Genomic DNA, 25,558 nt, shown 5'->3' on the forward strand with positions numbered 1-25,558 from the left:
CTCCTAAGGGGTTGACACTTTTCTGCAGCAGTTTTACAGCAGGAGGGAAGGCTAAAATAAAAACCAAATGATGCCTAAACAATCTTAAGAGTCCGTTATGTACCTTGTATTATTAGATTATTGGACCAACTGACATATTTTAAAACCATTCCAGCAAATTTTAAAATATTGCCACTTACCAGCAATGGATCAGAAAAGTCTGGAAGGTCTGGCACCAAAATCCCTACCAGTGCACACGCCACGATTAGCACAGTACACACTCCCAGAACCACTACCGGCCAGTCAGCTATCAGTGCGGCATAGCTGCAAGAGTAAAGAAGTACACAAGAACAACCTGATAGAGGAACATATAGTACAGATTCTACTGGAGACTTTTACAATCCCCAAAAATATTCACACAATGTACCAGCTGGTTTTTTTTTTCCTTTTCACAGATAAATAATACATATGCAATTTTATGCAACAGCACAAATTAGTCAGCAGTTAGCAAAATTCACACAAGAAGCCCATATTGAAAAAGAAATGTAATGTAAGAGAAGGTGGTACTAAGTAACATAATAGGGATAGATATTTCCAATACATTTTCTTCAGTAAATCATCTCTGTTGCACAGAAGATCTTTACTTTTTGTTAAAGTGAACTAGTAAATAATAAAAAAGCAAATGCATACATTGTTCAATCTGATCCGGTTAATTAGGTTTTCAGCCTTCATAATGTACCAAATACATACAGAATCAGTATTGGAAGCATTTCCAAAAGAAAACTGACACTTGCAGAACCCAGACATTTTATCCACTGGTAATTAAATGTCAATGATTCCACAAATATGAAATCTAATCTTTGAACAAACTGACATCTGACCCTCTTTGTGAGTTTTTGTAACTGACCCAATGCACAAGATACCTAGCTACTCTGTGTCTCTCTGTGTGCAGTGTTCTTTCAATGTAACATTTTACGCGTGAAGACTAATATAATTATTGAATTTGGCACCAAACTGTGATACTAAACATTATGGTGTTACCAACAATACTGTACACCTTTATATTTTCTGCAGCAGTAGTACCACAGGATATATTTAGCTGCCATTTGTGAAACATGTTTGCTTTACTGATGACATGTGACAAGTATCAACCAATAATTTGATAATCCACAATTTCAACAGATTGACTAGGCAGTCCACTTAAGTAACTTTTAATATTTTTTTTATAGTAGTAGTTAATATTTAAACCTACGTACCAGAGACTATGCTGAGTGCAGACAAAGAGTGATTGACATACTGTCTTTGGAAATCAATAGCATGCACATCTATCTGCTGATGTTGCATAGCCATATTTTTCTATTGACTAAGAAAAAAAAAACTATTAGAAAGACTGGAAGGTACTATCACTATTTATATGCAACTTCTGCTTCATTTGAGGTAGGTATCACAGCTCTACAGATAAATGCAAAACATTCTTGACATGTCTTACCTTTTCGGAAATTTGAAAGGTCTTGCAGGTCTGAAAAACAAAGACAAAAATAGGCTTAAATTCTAAACACATCTACAGTAAAGCAAATGCGAATTTAAAACAGATTTTCATTAAACTCTGATGTATCGAATACATGGAGAGAGACATGCTGTAGAATTAGCTTTTAGGCAAATGTTTTATACATCTAAGAAAAAAGTGAGGGAGCATCAATTAATAGATGGCTTCTTAATATGAAAAGAAAAACATTACAATAGTAAGAATAAAGAACACTTTTTTTTATTTACAGAATGAAATAAAAGAAGCACTTTGAAGCCACTGTTAATTTAAGGAGGCTTTGTGGCCGTGTCTTCACAAGGATAACATTTTTTTTGTAAAAAACCACTGAAAGATTAAATAGAAACAAATAACCTAATTCAAAAAGTTGAGATGATTATCAGTTGGATCCCTGGGAAAGCTATTACAATGCATGTTTTCCAATTAATTCCCATTATTAGACAAATTCCAATTTGACAATGGTTTTCATATGTATGCTGACGATATCCAACCATACCATTTCTATTAAATCTCAATTATCTGGGGCCGTCTCAGTGCATTCAGAGTGTCTGTCTGATATTCAAAATGGGATGAGTCATAACTTTTTACAATTAAATGTTAATAAAATGGAGGCTATGTGTATCGCATCTAAAAAATCTTTAAAATCCTGCTGTCACAATATTGTGACTTTGGACAGTTGTCTAGATTTAAGTCGCTCGATGAGGAATCTGGGTGTTACTTTTGATCCAGAATTGTGCTTTGATGCGCACATTTGATCTGTCTGCAAAAGTTCATTCTTTCATCTTAGAAAATATTGCTTGTGTTTGTCCATACTTGGATACAGCTGCAGCAGAATCTGTTATCTATGCTTTTGTTACATCAAGCTTGGATTACTGCAGTGCTCTTTTTGCCAGGGTCCAAAAACTACTATATCCAAGCATCAATTGATTCAAAACCCTGCAGCTAGACTCTTAACACGTACTAGGATGTGACATCACATAACCCCGTTCTGTTGGGACTCCATTGGCTCCCTGTAACTCAAAGAATAGAGTACAAGCTAATTCTGCTTACTTGTAAGGCTTTGCATAGCCTGGCACCTTCTTATTTGTCTGAACTTATACAACGTTGTGTCCCAAACCGAACACTGCACCCTGTTGATGCCTACTTTGTGTACCTTCTTTTCAGACAGTTACTTTTGGTGTACGCTCGTTTCCATGTCTCGCTCCTAAACTTTGGAACTCTCTTCCCAGAGACATCAAGAGTGTTCCCACAATCTCTTTGTAAAAATTAGACTGAAGACTTTTTTGTTCGACCTGGCTTATAATTGAGATATTTTATTGTTTTAAAGTAGATTTTGTGAAACGCCTTGAGACATTTTATTAAGCATGTGGGAAGCTATAGAAAAAAAAATATGACTGATTGATTGACTGACAAAGAGTTCTAAACTGGTCAAAGTTGTACCACTATACTACACAATGCCTTTGAATTTAAAATTGGTGAAAGCATCCAATACTGGTGTAAAATATTGTCTGTAACAAGTATCCACATAATTTGCCAAACATTTAGCAGATATAGTGTCAGAATGTGTCTCTTCTGGAGGGGTGTTTTTTTTTTTTTTTTTTTTTTGCTTGTCTAATAAAATAGTGAGTCTCAAACCCATTGATTCTGCCGGAATCAATAAACACCTCTCTATGAGCAATATCTAAAAAAGTCAAAGTAATTAAAAATAATATGACCAAGAGGCCAAAAGGTCACTGTATTTTCCTTTTTTCCCTTCATTAAAAAGAATTTATGGAATGTTATATTAGTGGTTGCTATGGCACTGAGGCACAGATGAGTAAAAACTACTGACAGGAATTTTTCACCACAGGGATACCTTCTGGGAAGGTTGTAAATCCCTTTAAAGTTGCCGGACATGTTAATACGACTACCAGATGTTGCAAAAAAAGGCCTTTGAAGAAACTTCATATTCTGAAAGGTGAGTTCTATTAAGGTTTGACCAAATCTTGACCATTGCTAGGAGTACCTAAATTTGAGTTTGGTCTATAACTTCTTATATTCACAGTACTTTATTGGACCTACAAAAAGAGGTACAAATGCTTTTGTATCCAAACAGAAATTATTGGTGTGAACACATTGAAAACAGACTGTGGTTGAAGAACAATAATAACAATAGAGTAATACAGCAGTTAGGTCCTTATATTACATAGTCTGCTGCACCATCTGTTCAATTTTACAAATAAAATAGTTGCTACATTTTAAAGACTTTTTTTAACAATTCAAAAATAAAAGCATGCTTTAGGTCATTACAATTAGAAAATCAGGTGTAACAAAATCTCTGTTCAACAAAGAAGTTTAATCTGTTTAACAAAGAAGTTCTCAAACCATGGAAGAGATTATATATATATATATAGGTGTACAAGTCCTGCAGACCAAAAGAAGTATGTGACTGTTGTCTTAGCGCCTGTCTCTGTTCATGACAGACTTGCACAGCAGCCATCAATGATGAAGACTGTATATTGAAATTAAACTTGTGTATGAGGAAGGACATGCAACACTTGGGAATAAAGATAAGTCATGACAGACTTACACACTTCAAACTAGCTTTTTCTTTAAATATGAAACGTTTTATTTATGGTCATTCACAAAGCTTTCACTACCTTCAATGTTTTTGTTTTACCATAGAGATAAAATGTTTAGAGATCACTGGGTTAATTTATAAAGCAAATGTTGGTCTTGAATGGTCTGTAAGTATTAGGATACGGTGTTACTGATTTATTGTGCGCTCGACAGGACTGGAAAGGGTTAAAGAACCCTGTGCTTTGGAAAACTACAAACATGTGTGTCAAGGTATTCATCGAACAAGGGTTCAGGACAGGGCGAGCCCAATTACTGTCTACTCATTGAACATTTGATACAAATGCATGTGGACATGCCATGTCATTGAACAATGTAAAGGTGGACCAGTTCAAACAAGAAAATAAATGTTATTGACATAAATGTCCTTGCACTTGCATGATAATACTGCACAACCATTAATATTAAATAATACAATATTAACCAATCAAACACAATTGTTTCTAGTTCATTTATATACTTAAATGGTCAAACAAAACAATCAAAAAGCAAATTGACAACATGTTATTCTCAGTTTTGAATTATTTCATTTTGTTTATTAGTATAGAGAACCAATTAATTGTTGATAAAATAAGTTACCAATAAATTACTTTCGATCACTGTAGGTTATTGGAGAAAGACTATATGTTTCCATGCTACCTTGTACAGATTCATACACAAATTGCATTTCTGTTAGTCCTCTAGAATACAACTGGCTACATCTGCCTGTCAAAACTGGCAGGCAAAGGTTAGTATTGACTCCCAAGAGTGATATTACTCTACCTTGAACGCGAGCCTGCTAAAGAATCCCACACTTTACAAAAAAGATTTACAAACTCAGGACCAAACAATACGTAAAATAGTTTCAAATCTGTAATTGTATTAAAACAAATGTAATCATTATCACATGAACATCAATACCATTACTGGTACAGCTTCTGTGTGACTACACAATTTTGAAGAGTGGATTAAACAGCACTATGCCTTTTTAGGTACATACTTTAGAGAAATCACTTAAAAGGTTATACTTCTAGTTATTAACTGAGAGTAGACATCAGAAAAGATTTTCTATCAACTCCGTTTTTTTCTGCTCAATCAGGAGGGGCAAGCATTAATCTCAGTCTATCAATTCAAACCACCTCCAGGTTTTGCATGCTTGCTAACATCAGTTGTGCCACAAGCTGCTACAATAAATTATCTCTGGCAGTCTTCTATCAACCGGGGATATAGATGAAAGTCCCAACAATCTAATGAAAAGTCAATCTTTCATGAACTGCGAATAGAGTAATTACAAATGGTTTGTGACAAATAAAAATAATGCCTACTGCAACCCATTTTCTTAATGTATTGCACAGAAGGCAATATAGCAAACAACATGATTAAAAAATGATTGCCAAATTACTATGCTAGTTAATTAACCAATTATACTTCAATTACATGGTTTGCAACCTTTTTTCACATTATTAGCTGGAAGCAAACTAAACTTATTTTGTAAGGATATTGTCTATTTAGGAAAGGTTAATACATTTCTGCAATATAAAGTTCTTTATTTATTATGAAAAACCTATTTATAAATAATAATAATAATAATAATAATAATAATAAATAATAATAATAATAATAATAATAATAATAATAAAGTTTATTTTAGGGAGGGAAAGCCTGTTAAATTTGTTCACATTTCTCGACAAAGACTCAATTCATTTAACATACGTACCGTGATATGTAAAACACACAAAGTCTGGAATTATCAATAGGATTTAAACAGTAATTAAATAAAAAAGTAACAACCTAACACAGCTGTTGTGGTTTACTTCTGTTTCAGGGTTTTTTACTCCCAGTTTAGGCACTTAATGAACAAATGCTAAAAACGTTTATACTCCGTGTGATTACAATTCGGTAAAGTGGTTAAAGTAAACTCTTCACAGCTGCCCACAAAAATCAGCACGCAGAGCAAATGCAAACAACTTGTTTTTAACTTTAGAAGAACAGTTATCCTGCTGTTGTGTAAGGGGATGGGAGGAGTTAAATCCGCTAATACAGGCTTAAGGTCACACCTGCTATCATTAAATTATTTTGCTTGAAAAATGTATGTGTAAAATTCCATGCATACAGAAAGGATTTCAGCAGTGTAGCCAATAGTTGCCAGCTGTCCAAGAGATGTCTTTATTATCCTGTTGTCACTCAGTGCATCAAGCCAGTGGAATGAAACATATATATATATATATATATATATATATATATATATATATATATATATATATATATACACACACACACACACACACACACACATACACACAGTGCCTTGCAAAAGAATTCAGACCACTAACCAATTCTCTCATATTACCAAATTACAAATGGTACATTGAAATTTCGTTCTGTTTGATACTTTATTTTTAAACACTGAAACTCAGAATCAATTATAGTAAGGTGACATTGGTTTTATGTTGGGAAATATTTAAGAAAAATAAAAAACTGAAATATCTTGTTTGCATAAGTATTCAACCCCTGTGCTGTGGAAGCTCCCAGTTTGCACAGATGAAAGAAATTGCCCTAACGAGGACACAATTACCTTACCATTGCCCTCCACCTGTGAACCATTAAAGTTGCTGTCACATTTTCAGGATAAAAACACCATTGTTGAAGGTTTATTGGTAAGGCTGTGAATCTGAAGGAAAATGAAGACCAAAGAGCATTCTACAGAAGTTAGAGATAAAGTAATACAAATGCACAGATTACAGATGGGGTACAAAATATATCCAAGTGTTTGGATATCCCAGTGAGCACAGTTGGATCAATAATCAGGAAGTGGCAGCTGCATCACACCACCCAGGCACTGCCAAGAAAAGGCCATCCCTCAAAACTCAGCACTCAAACAAGAAGGAGACTTGTGAGAGAAGCCACAGAGAGGCCAACAATCACTTTGAAGGAGCTACAGAGTTCAGTGGCTAGGAGAGGAGTAATGGTGCACCAGTCAAAAGTATCAAGAGCTCTGCATAACACTGGCCTGTATCGGATGGTGGCAAGAGAGAAGCCGTTACTCAAAAAGTACCATCTGAAAGCAGGTCTGGAGTTTGCCAGAAAGCATGAGAGGGACCCAGCTGCGATGTGGGAAAAGGTTTTGTGGGCAGATGAGACCAAGATAGAGCTTTTTGGTCAAAACTCAAAGCGCTATGTGTGGTGCAAACCTAACACTGCCCATGCCTCAAGAGACACCATCCCTACAGTGAAGTATGGTGGTGGCAGCATCATGCTGTGGGGATGCTTCTCATCAGCAGGGACTGGGTGTCTTCTTACAATTGAAGGAAGAATGGATGGAGAAAAACACAGGAAAATACTGCAAGAGAATCTGCTTCAGTCCGCTAAAAATCTGAAGCTTGGGAGGAAATTCACCTTTCAGCAGGACAATGATCCCAAGCACAAGGCCAAAGCAACATTGGAGTGGCTCAAGAACAAAAAAGTGAATGTCCTACAGTGGCCCAGTCAAAGTCCTGATCTCAATCCCATTGAGAATCTGTGGCACTATTTGAAAATTGCGGTCCACAAGCGTCGTCCAACCAACCTGAACAACCTGGAGCAAATCTGCCAAGAAGAATAGGCCAAAATCACCACACTGTGTGCAAAGTTGGTACATACTTACCCCACAAGACATAAAGCTGTTATTGCAGCGAAAGGTGGCTCTACCAAATATTAATGTGTTGGGGTTGAATACTTATGCAAGCAAGATATTTCAGTTTTTTATTTTTCTTAAAAATATTTCCCAACATAAAACCAATGTCACCTTACAATAATTGATTCTGAGTTTCAGTGTTTTAAAATAAAATATCGAACAGAACGAAATTTCAAAATACCATTTGTAATTCAGTAATATGAGAGAATTGGTCAGGGGTATGAATACTTTTGCAAGGCACTATATATATAGTTAAGTACTTATTCATACAGTTATCATCATTCTTCCTCATTTTTCAATTGTATACACAATCTTACTGCAAAGTCTGTAATCTAATGTAAAGTAAGAAGAAAACTGCAGATTTGTAAGGATTCAAATAGATTGTCCTCAACCTCTACTGTTGCAAATATGGTCAAAATAAATAAACACATCTTTGATAAATCACTGACAATAGCAAAACAGATCTGGACATTTTGATAACAAAATGTAGTATAGTTGTTACTGCTAAAACTGAAAACAAAAGGTTCCAGGACTAACAGGAAGCCTGGACTGCTGTTGAAAAGTAAAACTTGGTTGTGTGTCAAGGCTAAGGTTAATTCTGTTCTGGGCTCTGGAGTGGCGCATCCGGTAAAGGCACTCTGCGCGGAGTGCAGGATACGTCCTATAGCCTGGAGGTCGCCAGGTTAGAGTCAAGGCTATTCCATGTCTGACCGATTCCAAATTAAAAAAAAAAAAAGGTTAATTCTGTTCTTTGACCATGGAGATAGGCATTGTCACTAATACGCTTTACGTCCTTAAAGGGTATGCAAGGACCTTTTTATTTTATTGTGTTACATGTTCCCATGTTGCTACAACTGTTTACGTAAGGTGTGTGTGTTGTTTTCATTTTTTTTTTTTTTTTTTTTTTTTTTTTTTTTTTACATTTTGAACACTTTTTTAAACTTTAAAATTGGATGGATTTACCAGTGGGCAGGAGGGTGATGGGAAATGTAGTTCTGAGAGGTCCATGCGTGTCCTTGCCACGTTGAGGCAATTAAAAAGTTTTTAAAAAGTGGTCAAAATGTAAGAAAAAAATGTTAAAATACACATACCTTACGTAAACAATTGTAGCAACACATGGGAACACGTAACACAATAAAATAAAAAAGGCCCTTATGTACCTTTTGAAGCTCCCTCAGTAATTGAGACAGGTACACAGCAATAACTTATTTTCTTTAAGTTTAGAGTGTTTCAAAACACTGTGTAATATTGGGAACAAACTCATTACCATTGCCCTTTCCTGTGGTGTAATAAGAACTCTTCATCTGCAGCAGTCACATATATGCTTGATAACATGGGACATTGAAGTAACCTCAGTGTCAACCACATATATGGACTCTGTCTAAATTATAACAACAAAACATTTTAACCCAACAGCTTGCATTCATGTACTTTCCAGGACAGCTCACTAAAGCCTGTAATATATCACAAAGTAACTCTATTTTTAATAGTTTTTAATGTAATGGATAGTGTCTTACCGGCTTGCAGGGGTTTGAAGTAACTTTTTCATAGAGGAATGTTTGACTGCAAGGTTGTTTAAACTCCATTCCTTCAAAAAGGCCCAGTGCAGCTGGACAATACATTTTCTAAGCTGCTGGAATAGTCTTATAATTGTTCCTTTTACACTTTGTATTCCCACCCCCCAGCAGCTGCAGGTCAGACTGTATGCAAGCCCAAACATATGGACACAAAGGAATCTTAGAGTTACCAATAAGTTACAGCTGTCTGTCTTTGTGTGATATCTTTATTACCCTCATTTTACAGCTTTTAAAACAGAAAAACCATTAGGAGGAAAACAATTCTTACAGTAGTGTTCTCACCTGCATGCATTACAGAACTATGTGGCCACTAAAGGAATCCAGTGCTGTAACCAATTATTTGCAGCTGTTTGCTGATAACTTTATTACTGGACATCCGCTGCCGTTTCATGAACGGTCATGCATAACAAATACAGCATTTCACAAGGAGTGCCTGTGGCTCTTTACATCAATGCATGACAAAAACCCATTTACCAAGTCAACTCCAGCAGCGGAATAAATAATAAACAGATGGTTTGAAAATTATTTTATTTGCAGAATTATCTGCACTGTTTCAAAACAGTTTGTTCAGGGGGAGAAACAAACAACTTGGATTGTTTTACAGCTCGTCTGGTTTGAAATAAAGAAAAACATTTTGATGATCTGAACGCACTTGCTAATTTTAATATAGTATGACCATATTGTTATTATTAGGCGGATACAATAGTGTATATTCTCTGTTATATATTGCCTACAAATAATATGGTTTCTAGTCAAACAGAGCAAATTCCTATATGTTTACAGCTTGTAAAACTAGAGAGGCAGCTTCTCATCCAAATCAGAAACACATTTTCAATAAGCCATGAAGTGGACTGAGCAGCCATAGCAATAAGCCATAGAGACTCACTACGCTTACCTGTATCCGACACCATGAAAATTGAATCCAAATGGCTGCAAAGCTTTTCAAAGTTACTCCTTTCATTAAAAGAATTACGAGTTTCACATAATCAGATGGACGGAGAGACAGATGGGATGCATCCCTTTTGCCCCAGGTTTTGATACTTCCAATACAGTAACTTGTGCAAAAGATTTACACTCGCCTCTTCTAAGCCTTTTTTGAGGCGGCTTAGGTTAAATAAATAAATAGTGTAAACGCAGCCTCCTTGAACCGGCAATCCTAAAGGTGACCTGCTCCAGAGGGAGTCTCTTCGACAACCTGTCGGTTTTTGATCTACTGTAAATGCATCGGTCCCTGAGACAGCTCACGTTTGCTATGTACACTGGTCTGCAACGTACACATTGTCAGCGTCAAACAGGCATAGACGACACCAACAGTTCTGATTGTTACTCAGACAACAGAACCAAAAAATAAATTTGACAGAATGCTGAGAGAGACGGAGGATTCCAAAATACAAACAGACTTTCATTTTGTGCTATAACGTGAAAAGACATTTAGAAACATGTTGGAGATTGTAGCAATGAAATCAAGGTAATTAGAAGAACTGTAAAACAGGTGTACACAGAAAGACTCCAAGTCATGCACCGATTTTGGATCACACCCAAGGATAATTTCTTTCCATTCATCTGTATGGACCTGAAACCTAAAGGTTTCCCCACTTTTATTGACCAAGTAAGGTTTGTACGTGTTCAGATAGCCCTAGCTCTTCAGTAATTGCCCTTCAGTCTTCAGGCAGCTAAAATCAGCCGAAAAGGATTGTGGAAAACATCACCCTGTTGTTCTGGACAGCAGATCGCATGGCACCGCTTCGGCTGTTTCCAGGACCTCAGAAATCCAAAATCTTTAGGCCCAGTGAGGAGCTAAGAACAACACTGGCTCCCTCTCTATTTACTATCCAAATATTACTGGCCTATTGTCGGGGATGAGTATGAAAACAGGAGCAACTTTTCTTACTCGTAAACATCATCTGTAAACATCAACTCTTGACCATACTGGACTATATGGCACCCGATTGTACCAGTACTTGCATCAGCTTGTACTTGCACTGAACTGCTCCTAGCTAGAACTACTTACTGTATCTTGTGTTTTACTCTTGTAGGTAACCGTACTGCCGTTTTTTGTATTTGCTCTTATTTGAAATCATTCTTATCCATTTATCATACTTACTACATGTTCTAACTGGACTTTACTCATATAAGCAAATATTTACTGTAAGTTTTTACTGCTCTTAGTCAAACTTGCCCTTATACCTTACTGTAGTCTTTATTTAGCTATTATATAAATTTGATCTTACTGTACTTTCATAACTGCTCTTTCCTGTATTATGATATTCTGTAATGTGATATTTGATAATGTGATAACTCGTAATGTGATATTTTATAATGCAAATGTAACGTGGGGTTGTCTATCACGAGACCTGGTTACAACCCTCACGTCAGTTATAATAGGAAACAACTTTTAGTTTAAAGATATCCCTTAACAGTGGTTTACAAGAAACCTTGGCTTCACAGCTCAAAAAAATGCTTTATTCCAGCATGAAATAAATTAAAACTTTGCTTTGATTTTTGTGTTATTGTTTTTTCACCAACAGCAATAATTTCCACTTGGGGAGAAAAGCTGGAGAAATATGCAAGTCTTGCTCTAAATTTTGTCCCCTTCTGTCAGGTGACAGCTACCCAATTAACCAAAGGAACTTAGCACAGAGTTCAAGACAATGAGAGAGTCAAATGTATACGATTGGTCAAATGTATCTGATTTCCAGGGGGGGGGGGGGGGGGGGGGGGGGGGGGGGGGGGGGGGGGGGGGATCTATTCATGGATTATGGCACATTTAACCCTGACAGTTCACCCTGCCCTAGGGAGATATTTCCCTTTGTTTATATTTACAACTGCACACAGTGATAACACTCTAGCTCTATACCATGTGCAGATTCAGGAACAAGGCACAACCCCCTTGGGATATATGTGTATACGTATGACATGTCCTCCTCCTATTGTTTAAGCATAGGTCGGACCCTGCAGGGATGAAGCTGCTTAAGTATAGTATTACCTGGCTGAAGGCTTCACAACTTGTTTAACCCCTTCAACCCAAGATGTAAAAATGAAGGGGCACATCAAGTACTAGCTTTTGAAAAACTTTTAATTGCTATTTTTACCCCTAAAATTGCTATAAAATACTATTAAAAAGAAAATAAAACATAAATCAATGATTGATTGACATACATACATACATATATATATATACACACACACACACACACACACACTACCGGTCAAAAGTTTTAGAACACCCCCATTTTTCCAGTTTTTATTGAAATTTAAGCAGTTCAAGTCCAGTGAATAAACTGAAATGATACAAAGGTAAGCGGTAAACTGCCAAAATAACTGAAAAACTGAAAAATAACGTACATTTCAGAGTTATACAAAAAGGCATTTTTCAGGGAACAAGTAATGGGTTAACAACTTACAGCTGTTCTGCAGCAATGGAAGTAAATTAAGCCTTGAAAGTTGATGCTAACAATTCCTACAGGTGTCCCAACTTTTGCTGAATACTTTCAAACCCTCTGTCTGTATAAAAACAGTGTTGGAACAGACTGTTACTACACCCTCTTAAGCATTATTTGGACAGTATTGTACTGCAGGAAGTAGTATATTGCTATCATAATGGCAAGAAAAACGCAATTAACAAAGGAAGACAGCAGACCATTATAACCCTTAAAAGTGTAGGTCTTTCCTTTAGAGAAATTGCAAAGAAAACCAAGGTGTCAGTGAGTATAGTTTCCTACACCATCAAAAGGCACTTGGAAACTGGAGGAAACTCCAACAGGAAGAGGTCTGGCAGACCCAAAGCCACAACAGAATCAGAAGACAAGTTCCTGAGATCAACAGCTTGCGTGACAGGCGGCTCACAGGACAACAGCTTCAAGCACAGCTTAACACTGGTCGAAGTAAGCAAGTCTCAGTTTCAACTGTGAAGAGAAGACTTCGAGCTGCAGGTTTGACAGGTCGAGTGGCAGTAAGAAAGCCATTGCTAAGATGGCAAAATAAGAAAAAGAGGCTTGCCTGGGCCATGAAGCACCGCCAGTGGACTACTGAAGACTGGAAGAAGGTCTTATGGACCGATGAATCAAAATTTGAAATCTTCGGTTTATCACACAAGGTTTTTGAGCACCGTCGAGTAGGCGAAAGGATGGTTCCTCGGTGTGTGACACCAACTGTCAAACATGGAGGAGGAAGCGTGATGGTCTGGGGCTCGAGGTACAGATAATAATTGGGCATACCAAATTAGGGAGAAAAAACGGGGTAAAAAATTGGAGACTAACAAATTTATAAAAAATAAAATAACGATGTAAGACACTGGAAAATATGACAAATTTAATTGAAAAAAAGATGTAAAAGACCAAAAACAGCATAACGTACCAGATATGAATGGGCACTTCTCTGTTTTTGTTAGCAGAAGTTGTTTAGGTATTAGTTAGGCAGCGCGAGCAAGAGCAGAGCGCTGCGTACCACTTTTTACTGCGTACCTGAAAATAACACTACAGGGACTTTCTGGAACTTTATTATGTAAGTCTTGCAGCAAAAGCTGAAGTTGAGCTCCATATTTGTCTTTTTGAACAAACTTGCGAATGAATTACGTTTAAGGTAATTTGTAGGTGGTTTTGTAGGTGGTAGCTCGAGACTGTACAAGTGATAGCCCTTAGCAAATAGCAACACATGCAAGGTAAAACAAAATGAAGGTAAATATAATTTGAAATATCATTATTCTGAGATGGGAAGTAAATGTTAAGTGATAAACATTTACAGAGCAGACTATTTTGGATTATTTATAACAACTTTGCCGACTAGAAAGAGTGTATGTGTTTCCGAACAGATTCACAAATACTGTCTTTTGATTTTGTGCATAAGAAAAGCTTTCTTCCGCCTTGTAAGCTACTAACTCCTTTGGGTTTCTCTCATAGTGGTAATCTGCTTTACAAAACTGCAAGGATATCTATACACTTTCCCCTAATAATCTCTTTCCAATTCTACAAGTTTAAATAACAGGGCATTATAAAAGCTTACAAAAGAAACACAACAGAGCATTCTGCGCGATGTAATTTTGTAAGAAGCCCAGATGCACCGTTTTAAGTCTTTTCCTTTTTTTTTTCAAATTCATCCTATGCTGACAGACCAATTTGCTGATCTTCCCACAGTACATTTAAATTGACATACTTTAATCTCATTAAAAATGTTGCAATACTTTATATAGCCTGTGCTAATTAAACCTAACCACTAATTGCTGGAAGGGCATTTTGCCTAATAGACACTGCACCCCACCAGATGTTGTATGGATCAGTATGTTTCTGACATCAGGCTGTTACTGTACTTTATTTTCTCAATTTACTAAGAAAATAAAATCATGAACTTAATTAAAAAATGATTCACTATACCAAGGATTAAGTAAAAATTGACATGGTCTTAAATGCTACAGGCAAACAGGTAATTATTATTAAAAGGCTGAAAGTTTGCTTTTTATTTAACTATTAATTATAAAAAAAAAAAAGAAAAAAGAAAAAAGAAAATTAAAAACACAATCGTAATGTGCATTACATTTCAATAATTCATTATAACCCAAAGGGTGGGGTTGTCCTGGGCAAGATGATTGATGTGTTAAAGTAGTACTTTTTATATTTTTAATTCTTAGTAAGGTGCTGCATTTTTTAACTATATTAAATCTGCCTTACTAATATGTCTCTATACATCAGAGGGTTTCATTTCATTTAAAAGGTGTGGTTTTATGTGTTTTTTTGGAAAACAAAAGTACAAAAGATCATTGAAATACACTTTTGCACACCCAGTAATTAACATACAAATTACAGGCCAGCTCCTTCACCCTGGGATCTGAGAATGATGCATGCAGAACATAAATTTTCTAAATGGGCTACACTGTATGGTAATGAATTAAAATAGTGCAGTGTTTCACAGCAGCATGAAGGTGGGTTTTTTATGCTTTTTAATAACTGTGTCAATAAATACACTAATTCATGCAGGCTGGTTATATGCAGCAGATGTTTAGAAACGTTGAGGTTTCCTTTATCTTGACTTCTGTATGATAAAGTAGTAATTCCAAAAAGCCCACTGGGCAGGATTGCTCATTGCTATAAAAAGTTGTGCTTACAAATGTCGACTCACTGTCAAGCTGCAATTTAGAATACCTGCAGTGTACAAAGTTTTAATTTTGCCATGTTTCAAAGGAACTGAACTGCAGTTGTTTGTGCAAAACATTCAGTACATGAACTGTAACTGCTCCCATCCAGATTCAATCACTGTTTCTAATCAATTACCGTAGTTCTCATAATGCAACGCAGCTCCATTTACAAATTATTGAGGCTCATGAAGAGGGGTGCGAGGAATGCATCAAAGCGTGTTATCTAGGATTCGAGCATCAAACACAGTGCACACTAAAACAGTAATATTTAAATATTTCATAATATTGATGTCATTTACAGTATTTAAGATTTTTTTATATACAATATGCCAAATTAAAATGCATCAAAATGCATCAACTAAAATATATATTCATGGTACAGAATTTGTATATAGTGGTAAGTTAGCTGTAAATAAAATGCATAATGTAATAACATTATAAGATGTTAGATGTTACAAAAATATACTTGCACTACAATGGTCAATAAGTACTTAACAGTGATACATACTGGCCGTTTCTAGAATTAACTAGAATTACTCAACTTCTTGAATTTAAGCACGTTAGCCCACTGAAGAACTTCACAAGCAGATGATCATGTTTCCTAGGTGATAAAATAAATTAATTTGGATCAGTTACATTTAAAGTTTAATAAACTATAGATCTACAATTACATAGAAACTGTAAGGCTCACAATGTTCTATTCTTTGTTCTTGTGTATTTTGCTGCCATCAAGAGATTACAACTACTGCACAGAGTAAGTTCAAGATTCCGTTATAATGTTGGTGAGAAAAAAAATGGGTATAAAACAATGCTAGTATTTAAAATCAAAATCAAAGTTTATTAAATTTTTTTTAGTTTGAAATAACTTTGATTATGTCTGTATAAACTAAGTTATAACTGCAGACTGATGAGGTTACATGACAGACCTGTTAAAGTATAGAAAAAAAGTTGAATAGTTATTTAAATATAAGGGTTTCTTGAATATCAAATGATTCAAATTTTTTTTGTATAAGTTTTGATTACACAAACTTATGCTAATATAAATTCCAATACATTGGATGATATTGCAGGTGAATATATAAATATGAATATATAATATATATATATATATATATATATATATATATATATATATATATATATATATATATATTTTTATGTGTAACACGAGTGTTTAAAATGTATATTTGTATTTAGGCACGAGGATTGCACAGGTAAAATGTAATATGTGAGCACGGGGAATTGCACTTTTATTAATTCACGTGCAGTTGTACCGAGACTCCAATTGAATGACTGATTAGCAATCAAGTCTCGGTACAGCTGCATAAAAGCAGCATGTTTTCACTCACTCAGAGTTGTGTGTTCGGTGAGTGGAGAACGGGATTGGAGACGGAGGTAATAATCATAGTAATAGTTAAAATATCAGCTCACCGTGTTTGTCTGTGTAGTCCATTTTGTTTGTTTCTATTTTGGCGAAAGTGCCATATCCTGTGTTTTGTTTGTCCTTACAACCTTTTATTACCTGTCTGTTCATTACCAATCGCTCAACTTCACCAAACTCCACCTCTCTGTTGGTTATTTGTTGGTGGTCTGACGTCACCCACTAGAGCTGTCTTTGTGACACGTGGTGTCATTATGGGAATAGTAGCGCCTCCTAGACGCAGACCAGAGCGGGAATCACAGTTTTTTTGGGGGTGAAAAAACAAAAACAAACAAACAAACAAAAAAAATAAACCAACAACCTTTTTTTGTGTGTGTGGGGGGGGGGGGGGGGGGGGGAGGTGGGATGGGAGGAAGGCAGGCAGGAGGAGTTGATGGAAGGAGGAGTCCATGGTGCACCTCCTGCATGGAGTATGGGCACCTCTGGGATGTATGTCCCTATGAAGACCCTCTCTTTTTGAAGGCCCTCACTCATGTAGAATGCGGAGGAGTGGCTTCGCCTGAAGGCCCGAGACCAACCCACAGAAAAAAGTGGAAGCGAATGCCAGCTCCACAGCCAAAAAGGGAGGAGTCTGTGCGTCCTGTGCCCAAGAGAGGGGAGTCTGTGCTGGTTTCACCCCCACAGCCTGAGTGGCAGGAGCCTGAACGTCCACAGCCCAAGAGAGAGGTCCCGGAGCATCCACAGCCCAGGAGGGAGGAGACAGAGCCTTTCCCATTCTCTGAGGAGATGCTGGACTGGGTGTCGGACCCGAAGTGGAATGGTGAGGACCTCCTACAGGTTGTTGACCTGCTGTGGGCCAGAGAGGGGGAACATTGGGAACACTGGGAACACTACTGCTTCGCAGTGCCCTTTGTGAACCCGGCAGCTGTGGTGATCAACTACTTGGCTGCCAATATGGGACTGCCCCAGCAGGTTGCATTCCAAGTGGGAGGAGCCACGTCTACCTGCACCCTCATTGGGCTGAAGGGAGACTACTTGCAGCTCCATCTTCACCAGAAGAGGAAGAATGCCTGCTAGTTTCGCCTCCAGCGCCAGAGGGAGAGGAGCAGTCGCTGCCGTCTCCAGCGCCAGAGGGAGAGGAGCCATCGCTGCCGTCTCCAGCACCAGAGGGAGAGGTCCCACCACTGTCTCCAGAGCGAGAGGGAGAAGCTCTGCTGTTCCCTGCAAATGAGGGAGAGCAGCACCAGTCCCCTGCAAGTGAGGGAGAGCTGCACCAGTCCCCTGTAACAAGGGTAGACTACAAGCTGCTCCCACCTCCGTTGCCAGGAGACTACATGCCGCTACCACCTCCGTCACCAGAAGACTACATGCCGCTCCTACCTCTGCCGCCAGGAGGCTATATGTTGCTCCCACCTCCACCGCTTCCACTGCCAGGAGCAGAGCAGCAGGAGCTGCCTCTGCCACCTCCACTGCCAGGAGCAGAGCAACAGGAGCTGCCTCTTCCTCTGCCACTTCCACCGGCAGGAGCAGAGCAGCAGGAGCAGGGGTTGGAGTATATGTGGCAAAGTGCCCTGACCCTGGGCTATTTATTTGTGTCGTATGTTATATGTAGTGTGTTAATGTTGGTGTATATTCATTGGTACACTGAATATAAATGGGTCTGTGTAAAATGTAATATGTGAGCACGGGGAATTGCACTTTTATTAATTCATGTGCAGTTGTACCGAGACTCCAATTGAATGATTGATTAGCAATTGAGTCTCGATACAGCTGCATAAAAGCAACATGTTTTCACTCACTCTGGGTTGTGTGTTCGATGAGTGGAGAATGGGATTGGAGTAATAGTTAAATTATCAGCTCACCGTGTTTGTCTGTGTAGTCCGTTTTGTTTGTCTCTTTATTTTGGCGAAAGTGCCGTGTCCTGTGTTTTGTTTGTCTTTACAATCTTTTATTTCCTGTCTGTTCATTATTAACCAAAACTCGCCAAACTCCACCTCTCTGTTGTTTATTTGTTGGTTCCTGGCTCTGGTCTGACGTCACCCACTACAGCTGTCTTTGTGACAAATCTACTCTGTTATTTTTTTTTTTCTCACTGCAACTTGATTGTTTATAATTTCTCTGCAACAGAAACTGAAACTAAATCTTCTCATAGACAGTAAACACCTTGTTTTTATTTGTACAGGACTGAGTACGGGAATTACAATTGAACTAAAAACAAAACAACAAAACCACATAAGAACTTCAGAAGGACTGGTGTTCTGTACGTAGTTTATCTTGCATTTTCATTCATAACTGTACTGCCATAAAATAAAACGTGCTTACTATGTGTGTTTACATTAGTTTGTAATTTACGTGCTAGATTGAAGCTTCCATCTCTTCGGGGACGTCACATGTACAAAGTCAGTGTTGTGTGTTTACTCTCTGTGTGTTTTTTTTAGTAGGCGGAGAAAAAAATACCTTAATGTTTCTTTATTGATAGCAGCGTTTATTCGAGGGTGGCCTCTATTATAAAGCTGATATATGACTGCGGCGTCAATACAAGGGAGTCTTTAATAAGAGGGCGGCACCAAATTGAAGTAATGCGGTATATACCGGATTCTGCTGAGTCAACGCCTAGGGGACGTAGAGTTGATGTTAAGGCAAAGTGGAGGAGAGGCGTTGATTCAAGACGGGCAAAATAACAAGCAATATTACAGTATTATTTTTAACGTTTAAAATTCAAAAGGCACAGCACACAGTTACGTTAAAGAATCAAGAAATGCAGTTAACATTTATTAAATGGTGAAATACAAAGTAAACAGTTTGCGCTTTGACTTTTCCTCAATATGTATTAATTACCCCGATAGCGTTTGAAAGGCAGGATCATAGAAATAAAAAAAAAGTTATAATCCCCTTTACCTCTGACTGCCTTTTACAATACATATTTTTATTTTGAATATAACCTACAATAGTCTACTTTATTTTTATATACAGACCTGTTATCTTTACTGGACCTGGCAGCCATCAATTACTTCGTTTTGTACAAGGAATTCACCGGGGAAAATATCAGTATGAGATTTCATCTTGAAGCTAGCCACAGCGCTTCGGCAGAAACATTTCGATCAGAAAACTACAAGGCAGCAGCAGGCTGCAGCAGCTCAACCTAGATTCTGTGCTGCGAGTGACACACTTAAGAGAAAACTGGTAAAATGTTACTTTCGTTGTAAATTAAAAACAACTTTTGTTTTTACAGTTTTGTATGTACATATACCTGTTTAAACACTAGCTTCTTTTGAAATGTTTATTTTATATAGTTTTTCATTTTTTGGAGTCATGCTTTAATATAGCAAGTTAGAAAATAACCCCTTTTATGTTCATTTAAATACAGTGTTTCGGCTGTGCAGATGTTTGATATGATGTGGTTGAATAAAACTTTTGAGTTGTATCTGATAGTTTGTCTCTCATTTTAATATTGATGTTGTTTAAAATGTAACCATCATAATGACTGCCGGTGGCGGTTCTAGGTGTGAGTATAACCACAGCCGTTCTAGGTGTGAGTATAACCGTGGCGGTTCTAGGTATGAGTATAACCGCGGCGGTTTTAGTGTAAATGGCCAAATCAAAGTAAAGGGTTTGCCTGAAAAAAGGTGCTGCGTACGTCCATTGTAATGTCATTTTAAATGTTCATAAAACACACATTAACCTTTAAAGCTGAAGTCTATTGTAAAAAATAAGTAAATAAATAAATGGATTGTAGGTTAACAGGAAAGCATAATCAAATCAGACTCAAAGCCTGTATTGTTGGATCCAAAACAAAATTGCTTACAATTTATTCAATCAATGCAGAGAGAAACTACTGTACTGCACAGCCTGTTCTACTCACTTGAAGCATGAAATCTCAGGCATTACTTGCACATGGTTATTTTTGTATTATTATTTTTTTGCACATGGTTATTACAAACAGTGAAAAATTGACATTCAACTAAAAGTGGGCAATAGTTCAAACACGGTGGCAGAATCCAGTATATATATGTGAATCAGGGATTGGAAATCCTGGCCTGTAATTGGTTAAAACCTCATCATGTGCGGAAAAATAGATTGCACTTTTGCCCTAACATCCTTACACCACCGACCAATAGTCCCCGTCTGTCATGCGATTGGTTCACGTCACTGTCAGCTCCGCCCCTTTTCAAAGGAAAGCATTTCTCCACCGCACTCTTCACAAGAGAAAATGGCTGAACACCAACTCAGTGAGTTAACAGAAAATTAATTATAAAACATACTATAAAAGAAAGATGCTCCAAACACTAAAATGGTTATTAAAACGTAACTGTCACTTCAAACTAATTCAACTCGATGAAAACAAATATGACAGGCAGGATATAAACTGGATTATGCAAAAACTTTGCATAATAAAACTTTGATAACTATACGGTCTGAACTTCAAAAACATTTTTTGTTATTTATTTAAGTTATATATTTATTTACTAATGCTGTATCAGCTATATTTCAATAAAATACATGCCAATAATTATTTACGTATGCTGTATTAGCTATATTTCAATAAAATATGTAAGTCAATATTTATCTAAGTATACTGCATCAGCTATATTTAAACAAAATATATAAAGTCGTATTTACTATCCAACCTTGCACCACTTGTTTTCTTGATGGATTCATATATTAAATATGTACTGCAGACTCAGCCATAGTGGAAAATTAAATGCCCCTCAGGAAGACTATTGTTACCGACAGGGGGCTATAATGCCCTAAGCCTGCTGTCGGTTTCAACAGTCTTTTCTAAGATCAATAATTTTCCACTATAGCCCTCCTCTCCAGTCCATATTTACTAATATATACTCATGCACAATGAAAATGCACCAGTCTAGGTTTTACATCAATAGCTCATTGGGCACAAGCAAAATGTTATTAACATTTTAAACAGTGAGCAGATAGGTTTGTTGATTGTTTGAGTATTATTGTTCCTTGGGATAACAAAATACTGACCTCAAGTCATGTGATTTCATAAAAACGCCAGATGCTCAGTGTTTGGTATTTGAGTTGAGTTAAAAGTGCCAAAATGAATTGCTCAAAAGTGTGATGATGTGGACAGAAATCTTCTTTAAACACAATCTTTGGTGCAGATTGAGGGCAACCTCACTGCTCAGCGATACATTCACGAAATCCTTGAGGCAACAGTTTTTCCATTCCTGCAAGCCAATCCGGAAGTGTAGATTTTCCAGCAGGACAATGCAAGACCACACACTGCTAGGATCACAATTGCACAACTTCAAGAAAACAATGTCAAGGTCTGCTGTAGCTAACTTTTTCCTCTGACCTGAGTCCAATAGAACATGTCTGGGACCAAATCGCCAGTGCCTAACACAGGAGAAAACCTCGACCAGCATACCTTCGCCAGCTGGCTACATCTGCACAGGAAGAGTGGCGGAAAAACCAACAACAGTCTATCCAGAAGCGGATCACGTCTATGCGTCAACGCTGCTGGGATTGTATTAATGTTCAGGGAGGTCATACCTGATACTAAATTTGTAATGTTTTCATTTTGACAGTGTGTCACGTTTCATTCTTTGATCTGTATTTTTGTTCACATTTTCTGTGATTTAGTTTGTTGTTTAAAATGTTTGATTACACCATGTAACAATTTTTTTTTTTTTTTGTTCCTGGGTAGTAAGTGTTATTTCCTAATTGCTTATGCCTCAAAAGTATAGAAAATGGCTATTATTCCCCACAAACTTTGCTTTTGTGACCAGGACAGTGATATTTGTGATATACAGTGTTTTTTTCTGACTTTATGTGAACGAAAAGACACACATTTGCCCATTTTCCCATTGGAAATAGTGAGATTTTGAAATATCACTGTCCTGGTCACAAAAGCAAAGTTTGTGGGGAACAATAGCCATTTTCTATACTTTTGAGGCATAAGCAATTAGGAAATAACACTTACTACCCAGAAACAAAAATTGTGTTACATAGTGTTATATCCATATACATATATACACACACAGTGGTTTGCAGAAGTAATCAACCCTCTGCAAAGTTTTCACATTTTGTTGGCACCTGAGGATACTCCACAATGCTTTCAAATTAGACTTGTACATGTAGAATCTACACAAACTACTCCACATTGAAAAAGTAAAAAAAAATGCATATAGAATATAAATAAGTGAGACTTACAGAGAAAAACAGATTAAATCTCTGTTGCAGCCCTAAATCAGCTCAGGTGCAAGTGATTTGTTTGAAAGCTCACAAAATTAGCGAAATTGTTTCAGCCTGTGTGTACTCAAAGTGGTTTAACTTGTGGATAATTTCCCTCAGGTATATAAAGACTTTCAAGCTGCGACTCACATAGTGATCCAACAAAGCAACCATGAAGATTAAGGAGCTTTTGAAACAAGTCAGGGTGGTAGATAGGCACAGAACAGGAGAAGGGTACAAGAACATTTCAAAAGGCACTGATTGTCCCTCTCAGCACAGTGAACTCCATCATTAAAAAGTGGAAGATGCATCACACCACCCAGACACTACCCAGATCAGGTCGTCATTCCAAACTTAGCAGCTGGGCAAGCAGGAAACTGGTTCAGGATGTCACTCTGAAGCCAACAATGACCTTGAAAGATCTGCAAAGTTCTGTGTCTGAGATGGGAGTCAGTGCCCACACATCAACAATAAGCCAGTCCCTACACAAAGCTGGCCGTTAAGAACCCATTACTCAAAAGCCTAATTTTAAAGCACATATGGAGTTTATAAAAAAGCATGTAGATGATATTGCAGACATGTTGAAAAAGGTTTTGTGGTCAGAGGAGACAAAAATCGAACTTTTCAGTCTAAATTCCAAGTGTTACGTCTGGCACAAGCCCAACACTGCACATCACCCAGTCAACACCATCCCAACTGTCAAGCATAGTGGTGGCAGCATCATGTTATGGGGATGTTTCTCTTCAGCAGAGACTGGGAAGCTTGTCAGGATAGAGGGAGAATGGATGGTGCAAAGTACAGGGGAATCCTTGAGGAAAACCTGTTTGAGTCAGCCAAAACTCTGAAACTGGGGAGGAAATTTACATTTCGGCAGGACAATGACCTGAAGCCACACTGGAGTGGTTGAACAAGAAGGGAATTAATGTTCTTGAGTGGCCCAGTCAAAGTCCTGACTTGAAATGTATGGTGAATGAGAGGCTTAATACTTATTCAACCAGAAAATTTCATTTTGTACATTTTCTTTGCAAGTTTTGCTGACATTTAATCTCCTCCTCATATAACAGTGTTCAGTTTAACCACTACAGCTTTGAATAAAAAAATTTTGTTTGAAAAACTGTGCATACATTTGTAATTCAACAAAATGTGACATTATTGGTAGGGGGTGAATACTTCTGCAAACCACTAATATATATATATATATATATATATATATATATATATATATATATATATATATATATATATATATATATATATGTATATATAATGCTGTATCACTAATCTCTTTAGAAAATTAGATGCTTAGAAAGACTAAGTATCTTTACTGCAAATCTTACAACAGTTATTCTTGTAAAAGATCTGCATTTTTTAGATGATTACACAGTAGTATTTACTCCATGAAACAACATACTGTAGGCAGTTAGTTGTTCTGAAATCTTCCTTTAACAGAACCAATATTGTGCCCATGGTATCTTGGGTTCATAGAGAGCCTCAATATTTTTTACCTTAATGCAGTCATGTATCACATTTTCACTAGACTATAATTGGCTTACTTGCTGAGAAAGAAAGAGCATGTAGTTCTCTAGTTTAAAACATGAAAGACAAAGACTTTTCGTCCAAACGTTTGCTCATGTAGTGACACTGTACAAAACCCTATTTAATAAAATAAGAGTAACTGTGTAACACCAGTGGAATGCATGTATCCAGCTCAGGTCACCTATTCACAGCAATACAGCAAAGAAGAACAGTCAATATGGTTGAGCTAAAACTGGATTCCATACAATCAACGGGGGGATTCCAAGTGGGGCAAGGAAACAGACTGGGCATGTTGCATTGTCTGTCCCTGCCAGTCTTAACACCAGATTTCAAAGGTCACGGGATCATGGAGTTGGAATGGTATGCAGCAAACTGGTCACTCAGTCAGTCAGAAGCATTCAATTCGCAACCTGCCGACAGCACATTCTCCAGGTCCAAAGCAATTATAGGATTCAGTTTAAAGCCTTAATTAGTGAAAATGGAGAAGAAATACCATTAACCTTCCTCACAAATACCAGGACTGCATAATTCCATACAATTTCAGCATATATCATTACTATTTTTGCTTTCTTTGTACTTCAATGTGCTTAAAACTCTTTGACAGATAAATAAAACAGGTATTACCTCAGTGATTTTAGCAAAGGGATTTAACCAAATTAAAACATTTACATTGTTCTCTATAACAGAAATAAATGCATTAACAATTAACATATTTTAACAGCATTTGTTAAGTAAAACACACAAAAAACGTTACACTCAACTTTGTCATTTCATTTTTGCCTTCTCCCAATGGGTTAAAATCTGCGACCATGTCTGCCTCCAACACTATAGGCAGGACCAGTTTAGTGCTGAACAGGTTTTTTCTTTGTTTATTTTTTTGCACAAACCTAATCTAATAAGAGAGCAATTCCAATCAAGTATGCTGTAAATATGCTGAAGATAGCAAATGCAT

The 25,558-nt window shown here is 37.0% G+C and overlaps 1 protein-coding gene across 1 annotated transcript in view; it reads right to left on the reverse strand.

The window, feature by feature from the left end:
* LOC121315947 (protein dispatched homolog 1-like) overlaps positions 1-25,558 on the reverse strand; it is a 43,860-nt gene that overhangs the window by 11,961 nt on the left and 6,341 nt on the right. The window contains exons 3-4 of the mRNA XM_041250571.1: positions 1,469-1,498; positions 180-303 (exon numbers count right to left, since the gene is read on the reverse strand). Coding sequence (XP_041106505.1) covers positions 180-303; positions 1,469-1,498 — 154 coding nt within the window. The remainder of the gene's footprint in view (positions 1-179; positions 304-1,468; positions 1,499-25,558) is intronic.

The sequence above is a fragment of the Polyodon spathula genome, chromosome 5, assembly GCF_017654505.1.
Source record: "Polyodon spathula isolate WHYD16114869_AA chromosome 5, ASM1765450v1, whole genome shotgun sequence".
Classification (NCBI taxonomy): Eukaryota; Metazoa; Chordata; class Actinopteri; order Acipenseriformes; family Polyodontidae; genus Polyodon; species Polyodon spathula.